Source organism: Copadichromis virginalis, linkage group LG14 (assembly GCF_057382275.1).
Source record: "Copadichromis virginalis isolate Kocher_CV1m ecotype Utaka linkage group LG14, C_Virginalis_male_GT1.1, whole genome shotgun sequence".
NCBI lineage: Eukaryota > Metazoa > Chordata > Actinopteri > Cichliformes > Cichlidae > Copadichromis > Copadichromis virginalis.
In genome coordinates this window covers 22,000,422-22,021,234 of record NC_140631.1, presented here as the reverse complement: position 1 = coordinate 22,021,234, position 20,813 = coordinate 22,000,422, and the positions used below count along the sequence as shown (strand labels likewise).

General features: G+C 37.9%; 1 protein-coding gene and 1 long non-coding RNA gene across 4 annotated transcripts in view; one reads left to right on the top strand and one right to left on the bottom strand.

Annotated features, from left to right (window-relative positions):
* The window catches only part of LOC146693915 (uncharacterized), a 340,133-nt gene that overhangs the window by 70,324 nt on the left and 248,996 nt on the right, over window positions 1-20,813 (top strand). The gene's annotated exons all lie outside the window — the stretch shown is intronic.
* LOC146693930 (uncharacterized protein C14orf132) lies at window positions 1,459-19,554 on the bottom strand. Of its 3 annotated transcripts, none has more exons than XM_085478823.1 (2): window positions 19,408-19,554; window positions 1,459-2,318 (listed from the first exon to the last, which is right to left on the bottom strand). In XM_085478823.1, the coding sequence occupies exons 1-2, from the start codon at window positions 19,432-19,434 to the stop codon at window positions 2,100-2,102; spliced, it is 246 nt and encodes an 81-aa protein (XP_085334949.1). In that variant the 5' UTR covers window positions 19,435-19,554; the 3' UTR covers window positions 1,459-2,099. The 3 variants fall into 3 exon arrangements, 1 of the variants encoding a protein (XP_085334949.1); XR_014923870.1 differs by lacking the exon at window positions 19,408-19,554 and adding an exon at window positions 6,691-6,899 and having other exon boundaries at window positions 2,254-2,318; XR_014923871.1 differs by lacking the exon at window positions 19,408-19,554 and adding an exon at window positions 6,695-6,899 and having other exon boundaries at window positions 2,262-2,318.

Genomic DNA, 20,813 nt, shown 5'->3' with positions numbered 1-20,813 from the left:
TCCTAGTGTTTCCACCTGGTTAATTGTGTGCTAATTGAGCTCAAGCTATGCTGACTTAAGTTAACATTATTGCATGCTAGTGCTTTCTAAATGACTACATGGTGTAAGCACTGTAAAATGTAGGGATTTGTGTGTAGAGTTTTGCAGTAACAGTTCACCAAATTTGAGTCATGTGTCAAAGCAGGGAATAGTGTTTATAGTTCAGGGAAATGGGTGAGCTTTTTGAACAGTAGCGTTACGGTTTTGAAATTTTAATTTAGAGGCCTGGTTATAGTGTTTAAGCAATCGAGAAAAACTGTAATATTCCGACCCTAAAACAAATGTTTATACATTGTAAACACATAATGTTAATATGCACAATATATCATCTAATTTCCAAGAAGTAGAGTGAAGAATTTTGTTTTTATTAACTGATCTCTTTAAGTTCTAAAATGTCCCTAAATTCCTACTGATTCAGTAGGAGTCTGGCTCTCTTAAGCAATAGGCTGTTTCCCAAACTGCCACTAGCTCCCTGCTACGGGTCATTTCAGTTCATTTTAGTCACTAAACTGGCCTTGACTCGCTGGTGCCTTTTGGAGCATTTTTAGTGATGTAAGACATTTGTGCTCCAGTTTTAGTCACTGAATGAATTCATTTGTATCAATCTGGAACTATTTTAGCAGGTATTAGTAGATATTAGACTGGTGACCTCTCCAGGGTGTGTCCCGCCTCTTAACCTATCACAGCTGGAATAGGCTCCAGCACCATGGGGGGAAATGTATGTATGAATGAATGGAGTTTCTCCCATTAAGGCGCATCCATAAAGATAAAAATAACACTCTTTACACTCTTGACTCCAGAAAGCCAAGAGAAAACCTAAATGTAAAGAGGGAAACCTGAGGCATCAAAATGTGAATCCACAGAGGAATGGGTCATATCACAGTAAGCATATTACTGTGCAGGTTTCCAGCAGTATGTTTGCTGATTATAAAAATAAAAACTCATCGGTGCACTGGTTGCTCAAACCTCTGACCATTAACTCATCAGTGTGAAGCTTCAAACAGTTGACATCCTTCTGGCTTCTGGTCCCCGTAAGAGATCAGGCTCTTGATCTTATCTAATCCTTTGTGGTTGTGACGCTGACCTCTGCTGAACCTGCAGAGTAACCAGCTCAAAATCAGTTTACGTAATAACTGACCCGTGCAAGCATATTACTACAATTTTAGGACCATAGCTTTTATTCTGTCCAGAGTCCAAAATAAATAACTCATAAATAATAAATTTCCTATTTTGCTCAGGTAGCAGTGCCTAGTAGAAAATGCTAATACACTGTTTGCACGGAGGCTAAAATAAACATCGCTGTGACACTTTTAGTCCTTCAGCTTTAAAGGGCGAGCCCGAGGACAAGTTTCTGTGGCCTTTAACAATCAGAATTGTTTACAAAGAAGTGCACAGGATTAAAACTGAGTCATAGCCATGGTTTTAATGCATATTAAACAGGTTACACACAAAGGAAACCAATGAATTATGATAGTGCTCTCAAATGAAGCATTCTAGAAACAGGCAGAACAAGGGTAACAGCAGAAATGTCTTTAAATCTGTGCATTGCATAAGGGAACAAAGGTCTGTTTTTAACTGTAACATGTAGTTTTCACTTTGGAAATTTAAAAAAAAGGGAAAAGTTCCTGCATCGTGTAACAAACTACATCATGTACATGCACGTCATCTGAGTTTGGCCAATGAGCCATTTCGTCACATTTTACGTTAAAGTGAACTTCTGTACCAACATATATCACAACCTTAATTGTTGCTTTCCTTTTGTGGTTGTGGAACTGTACAAATGAACAGAAAGATTCTGTGAGCTAATTATTTCAATATGATCGCTGATTTTACGTTTTGAAAAAGGAGTGGGGTGACGGGGCTGTGGGAATAAAGACTCCCATGCAAATTCCTCTGCAAAATTCAAACTGATGCTTATATTTAAAAGAAAAATTATCCATGGGATCAGTCTTAAAGTAAGGCTATTTTACAACATTTCTAGAGAAAGTATATTTTCAAAATATACAAGAGTTGCCATGTCCGACAGCAGCAGAATTTTTTTGTTCCACTCTTCTACTTTGTCAGAAGGCACAGGCACAAACCACAGCCACCACCACTATGTTGCCAATTGTTGCCAGGACAGCAATCCACAGCCAAATGGTGTCACTGGACACTTTGCCGTCATCCTCGGCTTCCGAGGGCCGCGAATAGCCAGCGTTGAGGTTGGACGTGGACGTCTGCAAGGACGTGTTGCCGTTGTACGGAGAATCCATGAAGGCCCCGCTCACAGCCGGGAATTGCTGCCAGGCAAGTAGAGAAAGAAAAACAAAACTGGGTGATTAATAAAGTCAGGTGCAACAAAACGAATGACAAGCTGAAATATGCGATTAAATAGGGTTTTAATCTGGTACGCAATATTTTAAGGTCTTTAACCTACAATGTAGTGATGAATTGGTGATATAAAAATGAAAAATATTGCAAGTGAGCACCGTTTTCAGTACAACATAAATAATAGAGTGATGAAAGGCACAACTGGAAAATGATATTTTCTGTTCAGGTTAAACAAACAGCTGCTCCTGGTCTCAGGAGAGCTAGCGTACAGTGACGAGAACGCAGCATCTCAAAGGGATTAATTCTCAGACGGATTAACAGTCCGTCACATGCTTCACGTTACTAAAAGCTGCAGAGGCAAACACAAAGAGGATGAAAGAGAAAATCAGAAAGCAAACAAGGCACAAAATGAATCCCATTTTTAGTCTCAGGTGGAGGTGTTTGTCCTCTGTGGGCTTTCATATTATCCCATCAGACAGGAAAGAGATGCAGCCAGTATTCGTAGAAATACGAGCACACGCTCATGTATGTTTACGCTCTTCTTCCAGCCCTACGCACACATTTACACGCATGAGGTCCAAGCCACCTCAAGTTTTAGCCACTTGCTTAGGTTATGTTGCTGTCACTATTCATCCCGGAGGTGTGACACACACGCACGCGAGATTGAAACTCAGGATGCGTCAGCGTAATCCGCTGTAACGTTTCTCACAAACTCACCAGAACACCCAAACACAACCACACAGGGTGTCTTATACTCTTAAAGCAGAGACTGCACAGTCTGCGATACAAACAGACAGCCCAGTGACCATTAATAATTCTAGTTTTCACCCTGACAGATGAAAAGTTCAGCTGCGTTTCACCCTTGGACTTGTAGGTATTTAGGCATGTTAAGGAGCCGTTCTGTGATTGCTGAGCAACATAATGTTCAAACTTGACTGTCCAAAAAAGGTGAGTCGGATCTGACTGTGTCTGGAAATGTTCATTTATTTGATCAATAGTATATTTTTAAGAACTAAACATTACTTCTTATCTATACTCATTAGTTTGTTATTTATTTCTGATCACTGCGATCACCCCCACTGGAATAGGGGACGGATGATTTGAATGTAGCTCTTCAAATGTCACGTTCATCCGATGAACAAATGTTTCTGACGCTGCGTCATTGTGACTGCAGCTGAGGTCAGACCTTTGTGACTGTGAACACAGCTATGGCTCTGGGATGTTTCAAACATCAGGTTCAGTTTGACCCCAAGAGCTTCTCAGGCAGCGTTTATGTCCCCATCTACCCTCTCTACGACCTAACTCCAGATGTGACTTCAGGGCAAATTTCACTCATACAGACATTTTTTGTTTTTTGTTTTTAAGAACTCACTTCGTTATCACTGAATATTTACAAGAGAACTCTAGCTGAGTTTAGTGAATATGCTTTCTGTACAAGGAAGCAGATATTTTTACCTTTGTGAAGTTTAAACGCTAATTTTGAGGAATGAGCAAAGAGTCATTTGAAGCATGACATGAGAACATGGTTCAAATGCCTGCTAGTTTTAACTAGTAAGACTTCTTCTGTCTTCACACCAGATAAAGTACACAAGATTTAATGTTTGTTTGGTTTTATTTTAGTTTTTGGCATGAACTATCTTTGTATCTCATCACTCTTTGACCAGCTATTGGGCACAAAGACAAAAAACTGCCAAACAAATCCAGATTCAGGCACAAATATTGAACATAATGATGTATAAAACAGCTAATCCTCGATTTCAATGCATAAAAATCCACTGATCACACGGGGATCAAGCAGAGCTTAGGCTACATGTCCCAGCCAAGCAGATCGCAGAGCTTGTAGTGTACATATTAAATCCAGCGTATGTACAGTATGATGATGTTTTCCAATATACACGATCGTTCATTCCCAGCTGTCTCATCTTATCCAAAAGCAGCTGCATGTTTTCATACCGTCCTTGAAAAAAGAGGAAGAATTTAAAACATTGCAACCATTAAGATGTGGCAGCATAATTTATGAGAAAACTTTGTGAGTGCCCACAGACGCCATCTAATATCTATATTTAATTAAAACTGCCTCCTGGGATTTTTCACAAGTGAATGCAGGTTTGGAGAAATTTATCATAAACCAAGCAACATGCAGTCTAATCAGAAAATCTAATCATATACATATATAATAGGGGTGCAACGATACTCGTATCGATACTGAACCGTTCGATAGAGTGCTTTCGGTTCGATACACATATGTATCGAACAATACAAATTTTTTTATTTATTTTATCAACTTTTCTTCTGACGATGCTGTCTGTGTTGAGAGCTCAGTGGATCTGCGCTCGACTCTTTTCCAAAGATGAGTGATTTCTCGATTAGATAGATTTGTTTTGTTTTTTATTTTGTTGTTTCAGCAACATTAAATTTAAAAACTGTACTTTTGAGTTAAAATATATATTTATAATTTTAATAAATGACAAATTAAAAAGGCATGAACTTTTCTTTTGTATCGAAAAAATATTGAACCATGTCACCAAAGTATCAAACCGAACCGAACCGTGAATTTTGTGTATCGTTGCACCCCTAATATATATATATATATATATATATATATATATATATATATATATATATATATATAAAATGAAGGCAAAGCATACTGTAACAGTGGGAGTGGTGAAATCGCTCACTTTTTCATTAGAAAGTCTGTGCCCAGAGGCAGTGTCTTATTCTGCGAGTAAAAGGAAAAGGTCATCAAGAAAAGCAGCATGAGCATGAGCAAGTGTTATTACACCACATGGTTGGAGGACAAATTATCCAAAGATATAATGAGTTTGTTTTTAGGATGACACAGTCTGAATTCAAATAGTTTCATATACTGTACGCTATGACTCCGCGTGGTCAACTGAAAGTGGAAGTCGGGTCGTACTGTATGGGTGCTAACACATTAAGATCTAATTTCTGATTTTAGTTCTTTTTTTTTTTCATTTTACCTTTATTTGTTTATTTGAGAAAAAAAGCTCAGTCTTTGGATGGAAAATCTGATATTAAAAGCCTGTGGCGACACGAGAAAGGATTCGGCAAATGAGTTACAAATTAATGAATTAATGAACCGCGGCACATGCAAATGCTGTGCTCTTAGATGTGAACCAAAGACATCCACTGCAGTATTGTACTACAAATACAATACTTTTCAGCAGTGTTTTTACATACAACCAGCCACACACACTTAACCACACATCTACTCTCACACACAACAAGCTTACAGTCACTGCACTGAGCAGTGTGAAAAGGCAGCAATCTGTTCAGTCACATTAAAGTTATATAAGGAAGTGACGTCTTTCAGTGCTACAGCATCTTCCTTTAAGTGCTGTTTTTTCACACTTTAGCTCAACATTTTCACTGTGTCCCAATCTCAGAATTGTATGTGTCTCCAGCTAAAAACGACTGTGTTTATTTCTGGATTGTGCAAACTGTAAATAAAGAAATCTAAAGAAAGACATTGAGTGTATATCGTGAACCATATCAGAATTGTTTCAGTTAATTTTCTGTTAAATATTGGATTTATCTAACTCATTGTTTTGCTTTCATTTTTTAGCCACTATACTATAGTAGGCGTGGTATAAAAAACAGCTTTAAATTCATCTGCGGAATTCATCTCCACAAATACGCTGATATATAACTGTATCTTGATCAGTATGATATAACTGCAATAGAAATGTTGCAAATTAAGTCATATAATAAGTGAGGTTAATCCTCTTCTAACTGGATACCGCACGGACTGAGTACTAGATAACTGAGATTTAATTACAGACCACACACATCTAGAAGAAATACCAATCACCAATCACACTCAGAGTGAGAAAGTGATTTAGCAGTGATAGAAACACACCTTCAGTCAAGAAAAAAGCTAAATAGAACCCTAAATTAAAATACATAAATAAACATAATCTTAATGCATATCTAACTCTCAACAAATAGACAATCATATTCAGCCTGTTGCTGGTCCTGAAAATACAGATCACCTTCTTGTTCACTCTCAAACGCTCTAAAGTAACAAAACAAGTCAAGTGCAAAGCTGCTGGGATACTGAATTTGAGAATGCACCTTACACATGCTTGATCCTCTGTAAGTGTCTGTAAATTCGTCCAAGTTTAACATGCCTTGCATCTGATGCACGGGACATTTTGTCATGCTTTTGATACCAAGAGCAATCTCCATTAAGATCATACGAGTGATTAAAAGTTTCCAAGTGATTCCAGGAATCCTTATACAAAAATCGATGTATCTAAAACACACCATATAATGACAAACAAGCTAGAAAGAAAGTATGAAAACAGAGAGTTGTACCTACTGCCGGCTGTATGCGAAGAAAGAAACCAGTTCTTAGGATGCGGTCTGTCTCGTCCTACGCTCTGACTTAGAGTGCATCCAGAAACAGAGAGGAGCTGCGCTTCATGAGAATGAGAGACCTAACTGCATCTGAGAGAGACACAGTATACACTGAGAGAGAGAGACAGAGAGAGAGAGGTATCCTTTCCAGTGAAAGTGAGAGATGAGTGTACACTGTGAGAGCATGTGTGTGTGTGTGACAGCTATAGAGATCCCACTGTGAGAGTATGGATGTAAAAATGTGCGTGGGTAAGGGTGGGAGTGGTTTCATCTCCGAAACAGCTGAGCTGGAGGTTTCTAACCTCACTCTGACAGACTATTTATGTATCAGTGAAGGAGAGCCCTGACGGACGGCGAGAAAAGTGAAAAATGATGTTGTTCAGCCGCAAATGAGAAGAGCAATAGGGCGGAGGTTTGAGATGCATCCACTAACAGATTTGAACCAGCGGCACTGTGAGCACTCGGCATTCGACTCAGCTTGCTTAGTCAAATGCATGTTGGCATTTCGGGAGCTCGTGTACAAATATTAACAGCATTCATCTGCATGTACGAGTGAAGCCATATGGACAAATTAGAGAACATGTGTGTAAGATAGCATGTCTCGCAGCTTGTGTGCGTCATGCTCTGTGAATCCATGCAGAAGACAACTGTCTCAACATGCAAGTTGTCTCAGTCATTGTTTAAGACCGCCGTACTCTTTGTTAAAACATGAACAAAGGGTTGGTCAAGTATTTGCACTAATACACAGCAACAGTGCCTCCTGCTCATCCAGTTCAGGGTTAAGATGGGTCTGGAGCAAGTCACAGCTGTCAGGTCACCAGTCTGTCGAAGGGCCAACACAGAGAGACAGACAACGATTTACACTTTAGATTCACCAGTTAACTTAACATGCATGTCTTTGGACTGTGGGAGGAAACCAGAGTAACCACAGAGAAGGCATGCAGGCACAGACAGGACATGCACACTCCACACAGAAAGGTCAGTGGATTTGAACCCAAGACCTTCTGCTTTGATGCAAAACTGCTAACCGCTAATACTAATGCTTAATTAGTAATTCACAAATAACTACTATATTATTAGTTACAAGCCCCAAAACAGAAACATACAAGTAAAGGAATGGAAAGAGAAGATGTTTGCAAAGAAATAAAGAAACAAGAATCAGAGCAGGTCTTCTGCCTCTTAACTTTTCACTTCCCACCCGTCACGCCGTAATATGTAAACTTTTATCCTCCTAACTCTATCCTGATGTTTGCCTGAGACTTCTGCCTCTGCTTCTACAAATCTTTATGCCCTGCTTTTGACCTCCTCTACATCTTTCTCGCTCTTCAAATGTAGTGACATCATCACCCATAAAATTAACACATTGCTGTTTTGCTTTCCTTCTCACATCATCTAACCTGCTATTTTTTCCTCCACTATCCTTTCATGAATCTCTCCCTATTTCCCTGTGCATCACTTTACTCTCTTAATTCAAAGCGTGATAGTATCATCCCTCCCTAGATGATGTAGCGTATAGTGCTGCAGGACTTGTAGTACTGCCGAGATATATCTATATATATTAGAATTAGAGATTTCTTCTGTTCATCTGCTTAGAATACGTTGGCATTTGAGTCTACTCTCTGTGCCCATCTGCATGTGCATCCTGTTGTTGCTTAGAGTGAGGAAGCACATGTGTAGCCTTTATGTTTCTGCATGAGCATATGTGTTGGCATTCATTTGCTTGTCTCTGCTCTAAATGAACAGGTGCAGGAAATGCATGCCTATGTAGATATAAAGCTTTATTCTGTGTGACTGTGTGGTTGCATACACGTGTAAATGTATATGTGTCCAGGACAGGCATGGTTTATAAAGTTATGTAATGTGCTTCTACACTGAGGGCAAATAGAGAAAGCGCCTTTTGTAATCCCACACTCATGTACACACAAGACACAAATGAATGCACACACATATGCTGCAGAAACACGCATTCATCAATCACTGAAAGCGCACAGTTATCTAAAATTAGAGGGGATTGAAGTGAAGAGAAAAAAGATGGAGAGAATAAAGAGGTCCATACTCACAGATGTTTTATTAGATATTCGTCTTCAGAGACGTAGTGTATCTTTATATTTAAAGTGTGTTTCAGCTTTATATGCAATATCTTTAAAGACTGGGAAGATTATGTTTTCATTTCACCTTTGACAGGTTAGATATTGCCATAACTGGGATCTTTGGTCCATGTGGTACTTATTTAAGAGAAAAACATGGATGGAAGAAAAAGGGGAAGAGAGAAGGAGAGACAGAAGAGAGAAAAATAAAAGGCTGAATAAACAGCCTCACAGCATCCAGCTGTTCATCTTCTTTGTGAAACATCTGTCATAAAATTACAGGCAGTGAAAGCAGAGGAAGGGGAAGAAAATACAGATGAAAATGATGCTTAGCTACTTCTTTATTGATAAAGTTTGCACAGTTAGCTCTGGACTGCTCTGTACCCTCACTAGGCATTTTCTGCATGGTTTTATTATATAAGGAATGTTATAATGTGTTATCTATACATTAGATCTGTAGAATCTCCCCCCAAAACACTTCTGTAACAGAAGAGGCTCTCGCTAATAGGCACAGGTTAGTTAGCATGATCCAGAGCATTTTAAACATGCAATCTATAGAGGATTTATATCTGATGAACCAGCAAACATTTCTACCTAAAAATGTACTTATTGGCTACATGATGTTATTCTTTAATAATAAATCTGATATTTGTTCAGTAATGGAAATGCTTATTTTAAAAAATGTCAGAGATGCATAGAAAAGAAAATAATATTCAAAATGAGCCAGTTCTTTGATACAGTCTTTCTCCAGCCATCTATCCATGTTGTTCTAATTCGGTGTCTTGGGAGATCTGGAGTCTATCCCAGTTGTCAGGTCAAGAGCTGAGGTATAACCTGGACAGGTCATCAGGGCTAACATTGACAACTCATGCTGACACTCACACCTACTACCAGCTACCACCCTGAGCACACCCAACTTTACCTGATCACAAGTCTCAGTTTTACTACACAAGATAATTTAAATAAATAAATAATCAAATGGAGTAATAAAGCAAGCTTGAGTGGCTTATGGTTCTGAGGCCACGGCACTGGGTTATTATTCTGTGATTAAAAGAATAAAAGATCAAAAAGGTACAATATATGCAAATCATTAAATTACATTTGTAGAGTTTTACAGACCTGCTGATATTGTCTCCTGCTTGCAACAAGCCTTAGAGCCTTTGAGACAAACCTAGTTTAACTGAGTTCATTTTAAATCACACCCAAGACATGATGGTTTGCCCTGAAATAAATGACACCAAGCAAACTAAATCAAAATGTAGTATGCAGCTGAAAATAATTTCCATAATTTATAAGTTAATGAGCCATGTGATGAGAAGAAATGTCTAAGGCGAACTTTAGCTGAATGAATTCATGATAAGAATTGAAGCAGCAATTGTGCGAGGAGAGGGGGAAAAGAAACAAAATGAGCAAGAAGACGAGAGAAAGAAAAAAAGAGATGACCGCACTCGGTGATGAGCAAGTGCGAGTACTCTGCAGAAGAGCCTGCTCTTATGGCTGGTTGAATCTTTGCTTAGTTTTGCTGGAGGCTTCAAATCCTGACTGACAAACAAAGAGCAGCATTCACTCAGTTATTGTGTGCTTCAGACACACACACATACAGTATAGGTAGTGTAACTTAATGTCACTTATGCATTCAATTGCAAAAAAGGATTAAAGGATTTAACTGAATTTATCAGTTAAATACAGTGGGGCAAAAAAGTATTTAGTCAGCCACCGATTGTGCAAGTTCCCCCGCCTAAAATGATGACAGAGGTCAGTAATTTGCACCAGAGGTACACTTCAACTGTGAGAGACAGAATGTGAAAAAAAAAAATCCATGAATCCACATGGTAGGATTTGTAAAGAATTTATTCGTAAATCAGGGTGGAAAATAAGTATTTGGTCAATAACAAAAATACAACTCAATACTTTGTAACATAACCTTTGTTGGCAATAACAGAGGTCAAACGTTTACTATAGGTCTTTACCAGGTTTGCACACACAGTAGCTGGTATTTTGGCCCATTCCTCCATGCAGATCTTCTCGAGAGCAGTGATGTTTTGGGGCTGTCGCCAAGCAACACGGACTTTCAACTCCCGCCACAGATTTTCTATGGGGTTGAGGTCTGGAGACTGGCTAGGCCACTCCAGGACTTTCAAATGCTTCTTACGGAGCCACTCCTTTGTTGCCCGGGCGGTGTGTTTTGGATCGTTGTCATGTTGGAAGACCCAGCCTCGTTTCATCTTCAAAGTTCTCACTGATGGAAGGAGGTTTTGGCTCAAAATCTCACGATACATGGCCCCATTCATTCTGTCCTTAACACGGATCAGTCGTCCTGTCCCCTTGGCAGAAAAACAGCCCCATAGCATGATGTTTCCACCCCCATGCTTCACAGTAGGTATGGTGTTCTTGGGATGCAACTCAGTATTCTTCTTCCTCCAAACACGACGAGTTGAGTTTATACCAAAAAGTTCTACTTTGGTTTCATCTGACCACATGACATTCTCCCAATCCTCTGCTGTATCATCCATGTGCTCTCTGGCAAACTTCAGACGGGCCTGGACATGCACTGGCTTCAGCAGCGGAACACGTCTGGCACTGCGGGATTTGATTCCCTGCCGTTGTAGTGTGTTACTGATGGTGACCTTTGATTATATAATCTGATTATGTTCGTATTTTAGTCTTTTTCCTATTCATGATGATGTTTGAGCGCAGAGGAGTTCACAGGGAGCACGCCATGTGAACTCCTCTGCACTCAACCATCATCGTGAATCCTGGTCTTGTTATCACTTGAACAACCAAGTCACGCTGCCATGTAACAAAATCACATGTACATGGATTACTGAATGTGTTACCTCATAGGTCATCTGACCTTATCAGGAATGCTTCTGACGGTTGTATGAAGCCAAGTTATAATGTAATACATAAAAGGAAACACTGAAATATTGCACCGGAGATTATACTACACTGCCAAGATATCATAGAAAATGAATGAAACACGTCACTGCATTAACATTTAAAGCCTCGATAATGTGAATAAACGCAGACCAGAATGATACAGAACACTGTTAGACGGTCTAATGCACAACACTGTCGAATGATTGCTTTTTTCCATGTGCTCTAGCCAGGAGTTGCTTCCAGCACGATAGCATCTTGATACTTGCCCAGGAATAAGAAAATAATGACAAAACATGGTCCACTTACACCTTTAATACATCAATTGTTCCATATCCAAAGTTCCAGGTGAAGATGTAAATGAAGCTTCGGTTGCTCTGCATCAATAAATAGCAAGTGCTACAGAGGAGGAGTGAGCATAAAAGGAGTAACATTTTTATGGGCTGTAATTTCAAATGAAACTTTTCGAACAGCTCAAAAAATATCACCAAACATCCAAACCATTTTTGCAATTTGTCACAAAATGTCCAAAACCGGAATTTCCCAGGGAGACAAAGAGGTGCAACACTGAGAGATGAAGATTGAGGATATGTTAGAAAGATTATTATTAATTTTTATTTTAAAAAGGTAAGGAAATTTAAATCTTACATCTGATGCCCTCATTTATTTATAGTTTTTAAATAAGATATTTGATTCTACATTGTGATTATTAATTTTTTTTTTATATCAAATTGAAGTATCTAAATTTTGTGTTATTCAAAGGCTGCATGAAAGTTTTAGGGAGTCTGATATAGTTTAATGCAGGCTAAACTATTTAGTTTGCAGTATTGTTGTACAGCTTACAGTAATGCACTGTGTTGGATTGGTGCAGAGCAGGCTGTGGTGTTCATGGTCAATATTGAGTTACATAAATAATAAATAACTTGAAAAATTTTATATTAATTTCATGTGTCTAGGGGTTGAAAATCAGCCATATATCTTGTGAAACATCTACTTATATTTTGTTAAAGTCAGTTAGGTGAGTCCATAAAGAGCAGTGAATACTGAAGTAACACAGTTGATTACTGCCTGTACACAAAGAAAAATCTCCAGGAGCTTGCATTACTTTATGATCAGCCCACCTGTCAAATCCACTTTAATCCCTCATATTATATATATATATATATATACATATGTATATGTATATATATTAGGGGTGCAACGATACTCGTATCGATATTGACCGTTCGATACAGTGCTTTCGGTTCGGTACGCATATGTATCGAACAATACAATTTTTTTTATTTATTTTATCAACTTTTCTTCTGACGATGCTGTCTGTGTTGAGCGCTCAGTGGATCTGCGTTTGACTACTCCGCCTAGGCTGCACTGTCGCGTGCAGATCCACTAAGCGCAGCGCAAGCTAGCAAAACAGGAGCTAAGCTCGTTGCAACATGGCAACTACCTCAACGCTACCTGAAATTGAACCTCCCCCACCCTCATTCAGATCTGGTGTTTGGAACTATCTTGGTCTCCATGTGAAGCGTGACCCTGATGGTAAGAGCGTCATGGACAAAAGTAAAACAGTATGTTGGATGTGCCACGCAATGCTCAATTTGTGGGAACTAGTGCATTAGCGCAGTTAGCTTGTTAATGTGTTGACGGCGTCCAGCCCCACGCACGGGGTGATCCACGGTAACTTGTTAACGGAGATTTGCCGCGTTATGGCGTTAATGTCATTTTAATGAGATTAACGCTGACAATAGTGGGAACACAACGAATATGACTACACATTTACGCCGACATCATCCTAGTGTAAAGACAAGTGGAAGCAGACAAAAACAACAAGCATGCATGCTACAAACTTTAACCGAGTCATTTAGACAGCCGTTAGCACATGATTCTCCTTATGGGGACCTGATATGTTTAATATGCTGCCCAGAAGAAGCGTATAGTATAGCTTTTATTTTGGAAAGAGCCATTTCTCTGTAATAAACTCTCTTTTCCAAAGATGAGTGATTTCTCAATCAGATAGATTTTTTTTTTTATTTTGTTGTTTCAGCAACATTAAATTTAAAACTGTACTTTTGAGTTAAAATATATATTTATAATTTTAATAAATGACAAATTAAAAAAGCATGAACATTTTTTGTATCGAAAAAATATTGAACCATGTCACCAAAGTATCGAATCGAACCGAACCGTGAATTTTGTGTATCGTTGCACCCCTAATATATATATATATTAAAGCATACATTTAGGCAATGACATGTTCATTGCATATATCAAGTCTAAACTTAAATAGAAGATAGGAAATAGGAACTGTTCATCAGAAGTTAATTATCAAGTTTCTAAGGTGAAGTGTGAGTTGACAGTTGAATTATTTATGTAGCAATGTGCAGTTGTGTCCATCCTGTCTCATGTCTGACGTGTGATACTAATCTATCATGCCAACCATTGTGAATGAATAAAGCATCACAGAGGTTATAGTACGCCGCAGGGCATTTATGTGTCCTCCCCTCCGTGCCTTTATTTGTCATGACTTAAGTTATTTCTCAAGGCTATCTCAACCCTGTGCTGAAGGAACAAACACGTGAGGTGCTTCATGCAATGTTAAACGACATACAGACATTCTTTGAAATCAACAAAAAGACTTCCCAAACAATGTGAAGCACACAAAGTAGAAACAAAGAAACTTTGTAGGCACGTTTCATACACAATGGCTAGTTTGGATTTACATAATTACATAATAATTGCATAAAAAAATTAAAACACCTTTAAAGTGCAAAACATAAAACCTTGTAAAGTATATTAAAATCAAGGAACCCAGTTTAAAGGAAATGTAAAAATAAAGAACCAAGGCAAAAAATAAGACACTACAGAAGTTTTCTCTGGAAGCTCGCTCCATATTTATAGTGCATGCTACCTTAACGCTTAATGCTTTTTCCATCTTTATGTCAAGACAGAACCTGCTCTGTAGTACATGATCATGCTCTGTCATAATATATATGAAGTACTGCTTTGCAACCTTTACACAGTAGGGGTCAAGAAGTTGTAGAAGTTGGTCAGAAAGTTAGTGGAAAAGCAAAATATTACAGAACGATTCATGTCAGCAGTTCAGCGTCTGATAAATAGAAAGTCTGGGTATTAAAGAAATGCATGACTCGCTAGTGTAACTGCTACAGAAACTGTTTATATACAGCTTCACTTTCAAACTTCCTCACTCATTTTTGCTGACAAAACACGGCTGAGCACAGACTACCAAATAATTCACACCGGATGAAATGAACAACACCAAACATGGCTTGGAGCTAAATGTAGTTTGGTAAACCTAAGCTATGTATAAAAAAAAGCTTTACTTAGTTTATATACACACATACAGATAGATAGATAGATAGATAGATAGATAGATAGATAGATAGATAGATAGATAGATAGATAGATATTGTGTGTGTGTGTGTGTGTGTGTGTGTGTGTGTGTGTGTGTGTGTGTGTGTGTGTGTGTGTGTGTGAATAAATTCACTATAACACAAAAATGTCTTGTGCAAGTCCAGCAGTCACATGTGCAGTCGATGATGCTGCCAATGTCACGTATTTGTTAAGGCCGTTGTGATTCTTTGCCATGTTGTTTGGGATGATGTGAGCCCTGAATACTGATGACATATGCTTTACGCGGAGGTCAAGTAACGGGTGGCAGCTGTTTGACTAATGTGCTGCCTGGGCATGCCTGAAAAGAAAGTGGGGTTCAATTCCAGGAGAGAAGATGTGATACTTAAAAAAAAAAAACTAATTCCCTTCCTATTGTGGTCCTATATTGATCATTATTTTAAAAAATATCAAATATGATTGCAGTTAAACTACTTAGATTAATGTAGTTTTACTTGTCCTCAGTACTGGACAACTGGACATCAGTAACAGGGAACTTCTTAATGCTGAAAACAAAATACAAAAAAAAAGTATGATCACATATTTTGGTCATAAATGTGTATTCAGGCAGAACAGCAAACGTATTAGTAGTTTTAGTTCTCAGTATTACATACATGCTTTACTTTACAGCCCTGTAGTTCTGTATAGATCACTGTATGAATGTGGGTAACTTATTTGTTAAACAAAGCAATACGAAAATCTGATCCATGTTTCTTTGTTTTGGATGAACTGGAAGAACGAGCTGCTCGTGATGGATCCAATTTGCTGTGTGTGCTACGCAGATGTCGCTCCGAAGCATCTGATAAACTCTTTAGCAGATGGTAATCTGACCTATATTTACATCGCACACACTTTGATTGGCATTGCTTAATTAAGACCAGTCTAACAGTCACTCCCAGAAAGAAAAAAAGGGGGTTGGGATTGAAAGAGAGGAAAAGGGTCAACAGAGGAGCAGTCTTGGAGGTTTGCTGCTCAAGGACACGCAGCATCTACAGGATTTGACAAATACATATTGAAAAAAACATTTCACTTGTTTCCTTTTTCTTTTAACTCTTCTGAAAGGTCAACCTTGAATTAGGCGGATTATGAAACTGATTTCTTTGCCACTATATTTTGTGCCATATTTAATGTAGTGGAAACATTATATTTACATCCTTCATCAGCTCAGTTATGACCTTTGAGCCTTTCACTTGAAAATACGTTCTTTTCTTAACAAAGTTTTGGAGATGCGTGGTTTTGACGATGTTGCAACACTGACAGTTAGTGTGGGGTGATTAAAGACCACACATTGAGCACATCTGATGAACTATCTAAGAACAGATGGCTATCAGATGAGGCTTTCCATCAAACTCCTTCAGCCAGACAGAGTTCACGTCTGGAGCAGAGAAGCTCAATGAGTAGAGGATTAAAGGGAACTACCACTCAATTGAGGGATATAAAACTGTTTATTATTGGTTGAAAGAGTTTATATTTTAACCTACAGCACACATGCAGAAAGTCTAACCAGCTGTGTGGAAAAGCTTTGAGCTTCTGTTGCCATTACTTGAGCATGTCTTTGCACTGAGGGTGTGTTGATTTAGTGCCCATAAGCAGATGGTAACAGGAGACTTTGCACAACAGGGTACCCATCAGGAAATAGGTACCCAATCTCCAAAACTACTGTGTGTGATACAGTGACATCTCCTCTTTGTGCCTTTGCATCATACTGTTTGATATATGAAAGCTATTTTTGCCAAATTGGAAAAATTATTTATTTCCCCAAACAGCAGGTTTTCAGATGTGATAAATAAATACTTCTGTGGCATATTTCATCGGGAGTCTATTAAACTGTGTCTGTTATGAATGAATGCTGTCACAACCACTATCTTTTTTTACATTTTGTCCAAAGACATGTAAAAAAATGGTTTCTAACTGTCAATAACACTATTTAGTCCTTAAAAAAAATCCTTTAAAAATGACCCGTCATATCTGTAAGTTAATTTATCCTTTCCACATAAAGAAAGATGTATCTATTTTATATTTGCCATTAAATAATTATGATTTTTTTTAAAAAAAAAGACAAGCTAATAGACAGCCTAGTTACTCAAATATTTTCTTATGAAAAAAGTAAAAAAATCATCTTTGGAGATGCACTATAGATGCTTCCTATTGCAAATAAAGCACTACAGTAAAAGTGACTCAGTTCCTCAAAGAGCACATTCAGTGATAATAGGAGTTTTACTGTGCTTGCACTTAAAAGCCTGTGGACATATTGCAAAACACATCTGTAAGCTTTATAGCCCTCCAATACCCAAACGGGTCACTACTGCAACATAAAACATTGCCCTCAGGTTATAGCTAAAGCTCAAGATCATAATTCAGAGGCTGGGAAAAAATGAGAGAAGAATATTCTTTCATGATTCAGAGTAACAGGATAGAGGCTGCTGTGTTAACCTTTAAAGAAAAAAGTCCAAGTTCTTATTTTTGTAAGCATGTTGTTCTTTGGATGCTATTTTAATGAAAGACTTTTAAATGAACTTAGTGGACTGGAAAGCTTCACTGGATAAAAAGTAAAATGTTGAGTTGCTGATGTGCAAAAACTGCTTCATTCATGCATCCTGAAAATGGAAAGCCCTCTATCTGACAGTGATGTGATTTTTTAAATTATAACACTTGAAGGCAAATCAACATACAGCAAAGGAATATGCATTCAGTTTGAGTCATGTGAGCAGTACCCTCATGGACAACGATGTCTTTGTGAACAAAGCTGTACCCCAAATTGTTCTCAACTGTATTTCAGTCCATGTGAGTGTATGGCTCATGGATACTTCACTCCACTTTGTTAAGAATTGGCAGAAAGACGAGAAAAAAGCAGCGCTGATGTGACTCAGTTGTTTAAATCAAGCGTGAGTCCTTGCTCGCGTGTCTACTTTGGGAGAAGCTACTGCACAGACTGCTTCTGACTCATATCTGTATGTCTGCTCTGTCTAAAATTGTACAAATAATGTGCAATTTTGTACTCTTCAGTGTACAAAAAGTTTTCTAATGATTCAGTGACTCAGTCTACACACTGTAGCTACAGTTCCCAAGTAATAATAAAGGCTGATAAAAGTAGACAGTGTGGGATCTGTACTTTGTCTACTTTTATAATAATTTCACTACAACACACTATGTCTGGAAAACCTTGATTACTATGAGATCAGGCTGTGGGCTTTTAAAGCGTTGATACTGGACAACATATGAACATTTGACCACTACAGCCAGGGAATCCAGTGGATGTAGCAGAAGTTGGTGGCATGGTCACTGTAAATGAGTGCAAAGTTGTTCTAAATGATAACCAGTTTTTAATAAAGGTCATCGAAAGGCATAGGTCCCCTGTAATTAAATGGAATTCCACTGTTAATTTTAAATTACAATTTCATTATATTTACCTACAAATTCTTAAAGGTAAGAGTAAGGGGGTCACAAATCAGGTTTTTACTTTAAACGAATCAATACTATAAGGAAATTTTAATATTTAAAAATTTATTACAGTAATAGTGTGCAGTTTAATGGTAATATTTCCCCATCTGACATCAAAAGTACACTGTACTATGGAGTGGATTCACTTTGCCTTTTTACACCTTTAGATTCATTAGGTTGTTGTGTATGATGGGTTTTTCTATTCGTCTCTGTACTTTTATTTTACTAATTAAAATGTGATAAGGACTATTCTTGTTTTTCAGCTTACAAGAAAAGAAATACCTGTAAAAATTTGGTCTACGTGACTTTATAATGATGGAGCTGATTCTAACTCGGTTTTTTCTTTTCTTCCACTGTTGTGGTTTAAATTTAACTTTCAGACAGAGGTTTCTTCATGCTTGTAAAACACATGGAAGCCAAGGTTAAGCCACTCCATATCGTACAGTGTACTTATGACGAAAGACTGGGAAATATTGTTTGTTTTAAGCAAAATTGCCCAGAATTTATGCAGTACTTCAAATTTCTTACAGTATAATTTGTGTACCCTATTCTAGGGTAGCAAATCATCCTTTAAGTACTTCTAGGTAAATATAAATACATATTAATTTCAAACAAAATACAGTGAAATTCCATTTCATTACAGGGGAAGTATTATAACAGTGTTACCTCTTTGTCTTATGATGACACATTTTTATCCTGATGGGAGTGCTCTCTTCTAAAATCACATTGTCTCAATCAGTTTCTACCATGATCCAGTATCTCGTTATCTCCTCTTTAGTAAAAAAAAAAAAAAAACTTTTTAAATATCCTTCTAAAAATCATAAAGTGAGAGCTTATATGGATAACCATATTTCTGTTTCCTTACCTGTGCAGACATCAGTGATAATTCCATTGTCCCGGGGTCAAAGGTTGCCAGCTAGAGCATCTAAAGAAGGCGGTCTTTAAAGTAGAAGTCAGACAGCTGACAGCAAAGAAAATAAAAGGAGAAGAAAAACGAGTATGAGGGCTTCAAAACGGCACTGCTGTGCTTCACTCAGTGTACTTGTGAATGCTTTTCATGCTTCACAGAAGAGTTTCTTCTCTCAATACATGTCTCTCTCTCCCCCTCTCCCCCCCCCCCCCCCCCCCCCCCCCTCACTCTCTCTCTCTCTCTCTCTCTGCCTTTGTGGATGTGCATGTTGCACATAAAGCATGCTGATATGGCTTTGGCACTAAACTCCACGTCTTCCTGTTACAACTTACTTTGGATTGAACCCCATAATCCCAAAGTGGATCCTTGAATTATGAATGTATTGCGTGCATGTTTTTTTTAACCCCATTATAAAGGAGTCACAGGCTGTGATTAAATCATGTAGATAATAAATATTTCCCCTATGTGTTATATGTTATTATTTTGTTATAGTGTCTCTTAAAAATGTATTTTTGGCTCTTTGGCTCTTTGGGTGAGGGAAACCTTTGACTATAAACAAAAGTTTCCATTTCTGGTTTGTGTTTAGTATCTTTTGAAATGCAGCACACATTTAAATATGCATTTACATGTTTAGAAAGGTCCTAAAACAAAGTTTAAAATAGTCTCTTGGAGGATTTCCTCTTTATGTTTTATATTGATTTAGGTAGGGTAACAATATCTTAAAGATTAATTTACAGTTTTTTACAGACGCTAGGACACATTTCCCAATACTTAGGTCACTTTTGCAAAACACTTCACACAATCCTCCTAACTGACCGTCAGCTTGGCAAAGCAGTTCATTTCACATTCAAAATGCACTACAACTACCAAAACACTTTATTCAGGTCTCAAATAAACTCATTCTTCCAGAACACTAGCAAAGGTTGACAGCCGACAAACACACTTTGTCACCCACAAAACAATGACCTAAAAAACACTAACAACATGTAGCATTACACAGTGTTTTCTTGTGTAAACCAAGGACACATCTCTGTTTATAATTTCAATATATGTTACTGGAATGAATCAGACATCATGCAGAATTCGTTAATATTTGTTTATGTATTTTTATTTTTTTGCACTAAGTAATCCCAAAATACAAGAATTTGTATACACACCATCCACTGATACACATACAATAGTAATGCTAATCTACTCGGTCTTCTCCATTTGGCCACAGGTTGTCATCCACATCACATCTTATGTCATCTAGGGCAATACACCTAGGACAGAATCTTCTGGCTGCCAGAATTGAAGGAGTTGGAAAATTGAAGGAGTAACACCTGTGTAGATGTTCATCTACAATGAGAATCAGCTGTGGC

Excerpts from the sequence above, each read along its gene's own strand:
- LOC146693930 (XM_085478823.1), bottom strand. The coding sequence starts at position 19,434 with ATGGAATTATCACTGATGTCTGCACAG. Across the intron at positions 2,319-19,407 it reads TATCACTGATGTCTGCACAG|CAATTCCCGGCTGTGAGCGG; the intron begins GTAAGGAAACAG and ends CTTGCCTGGCAG.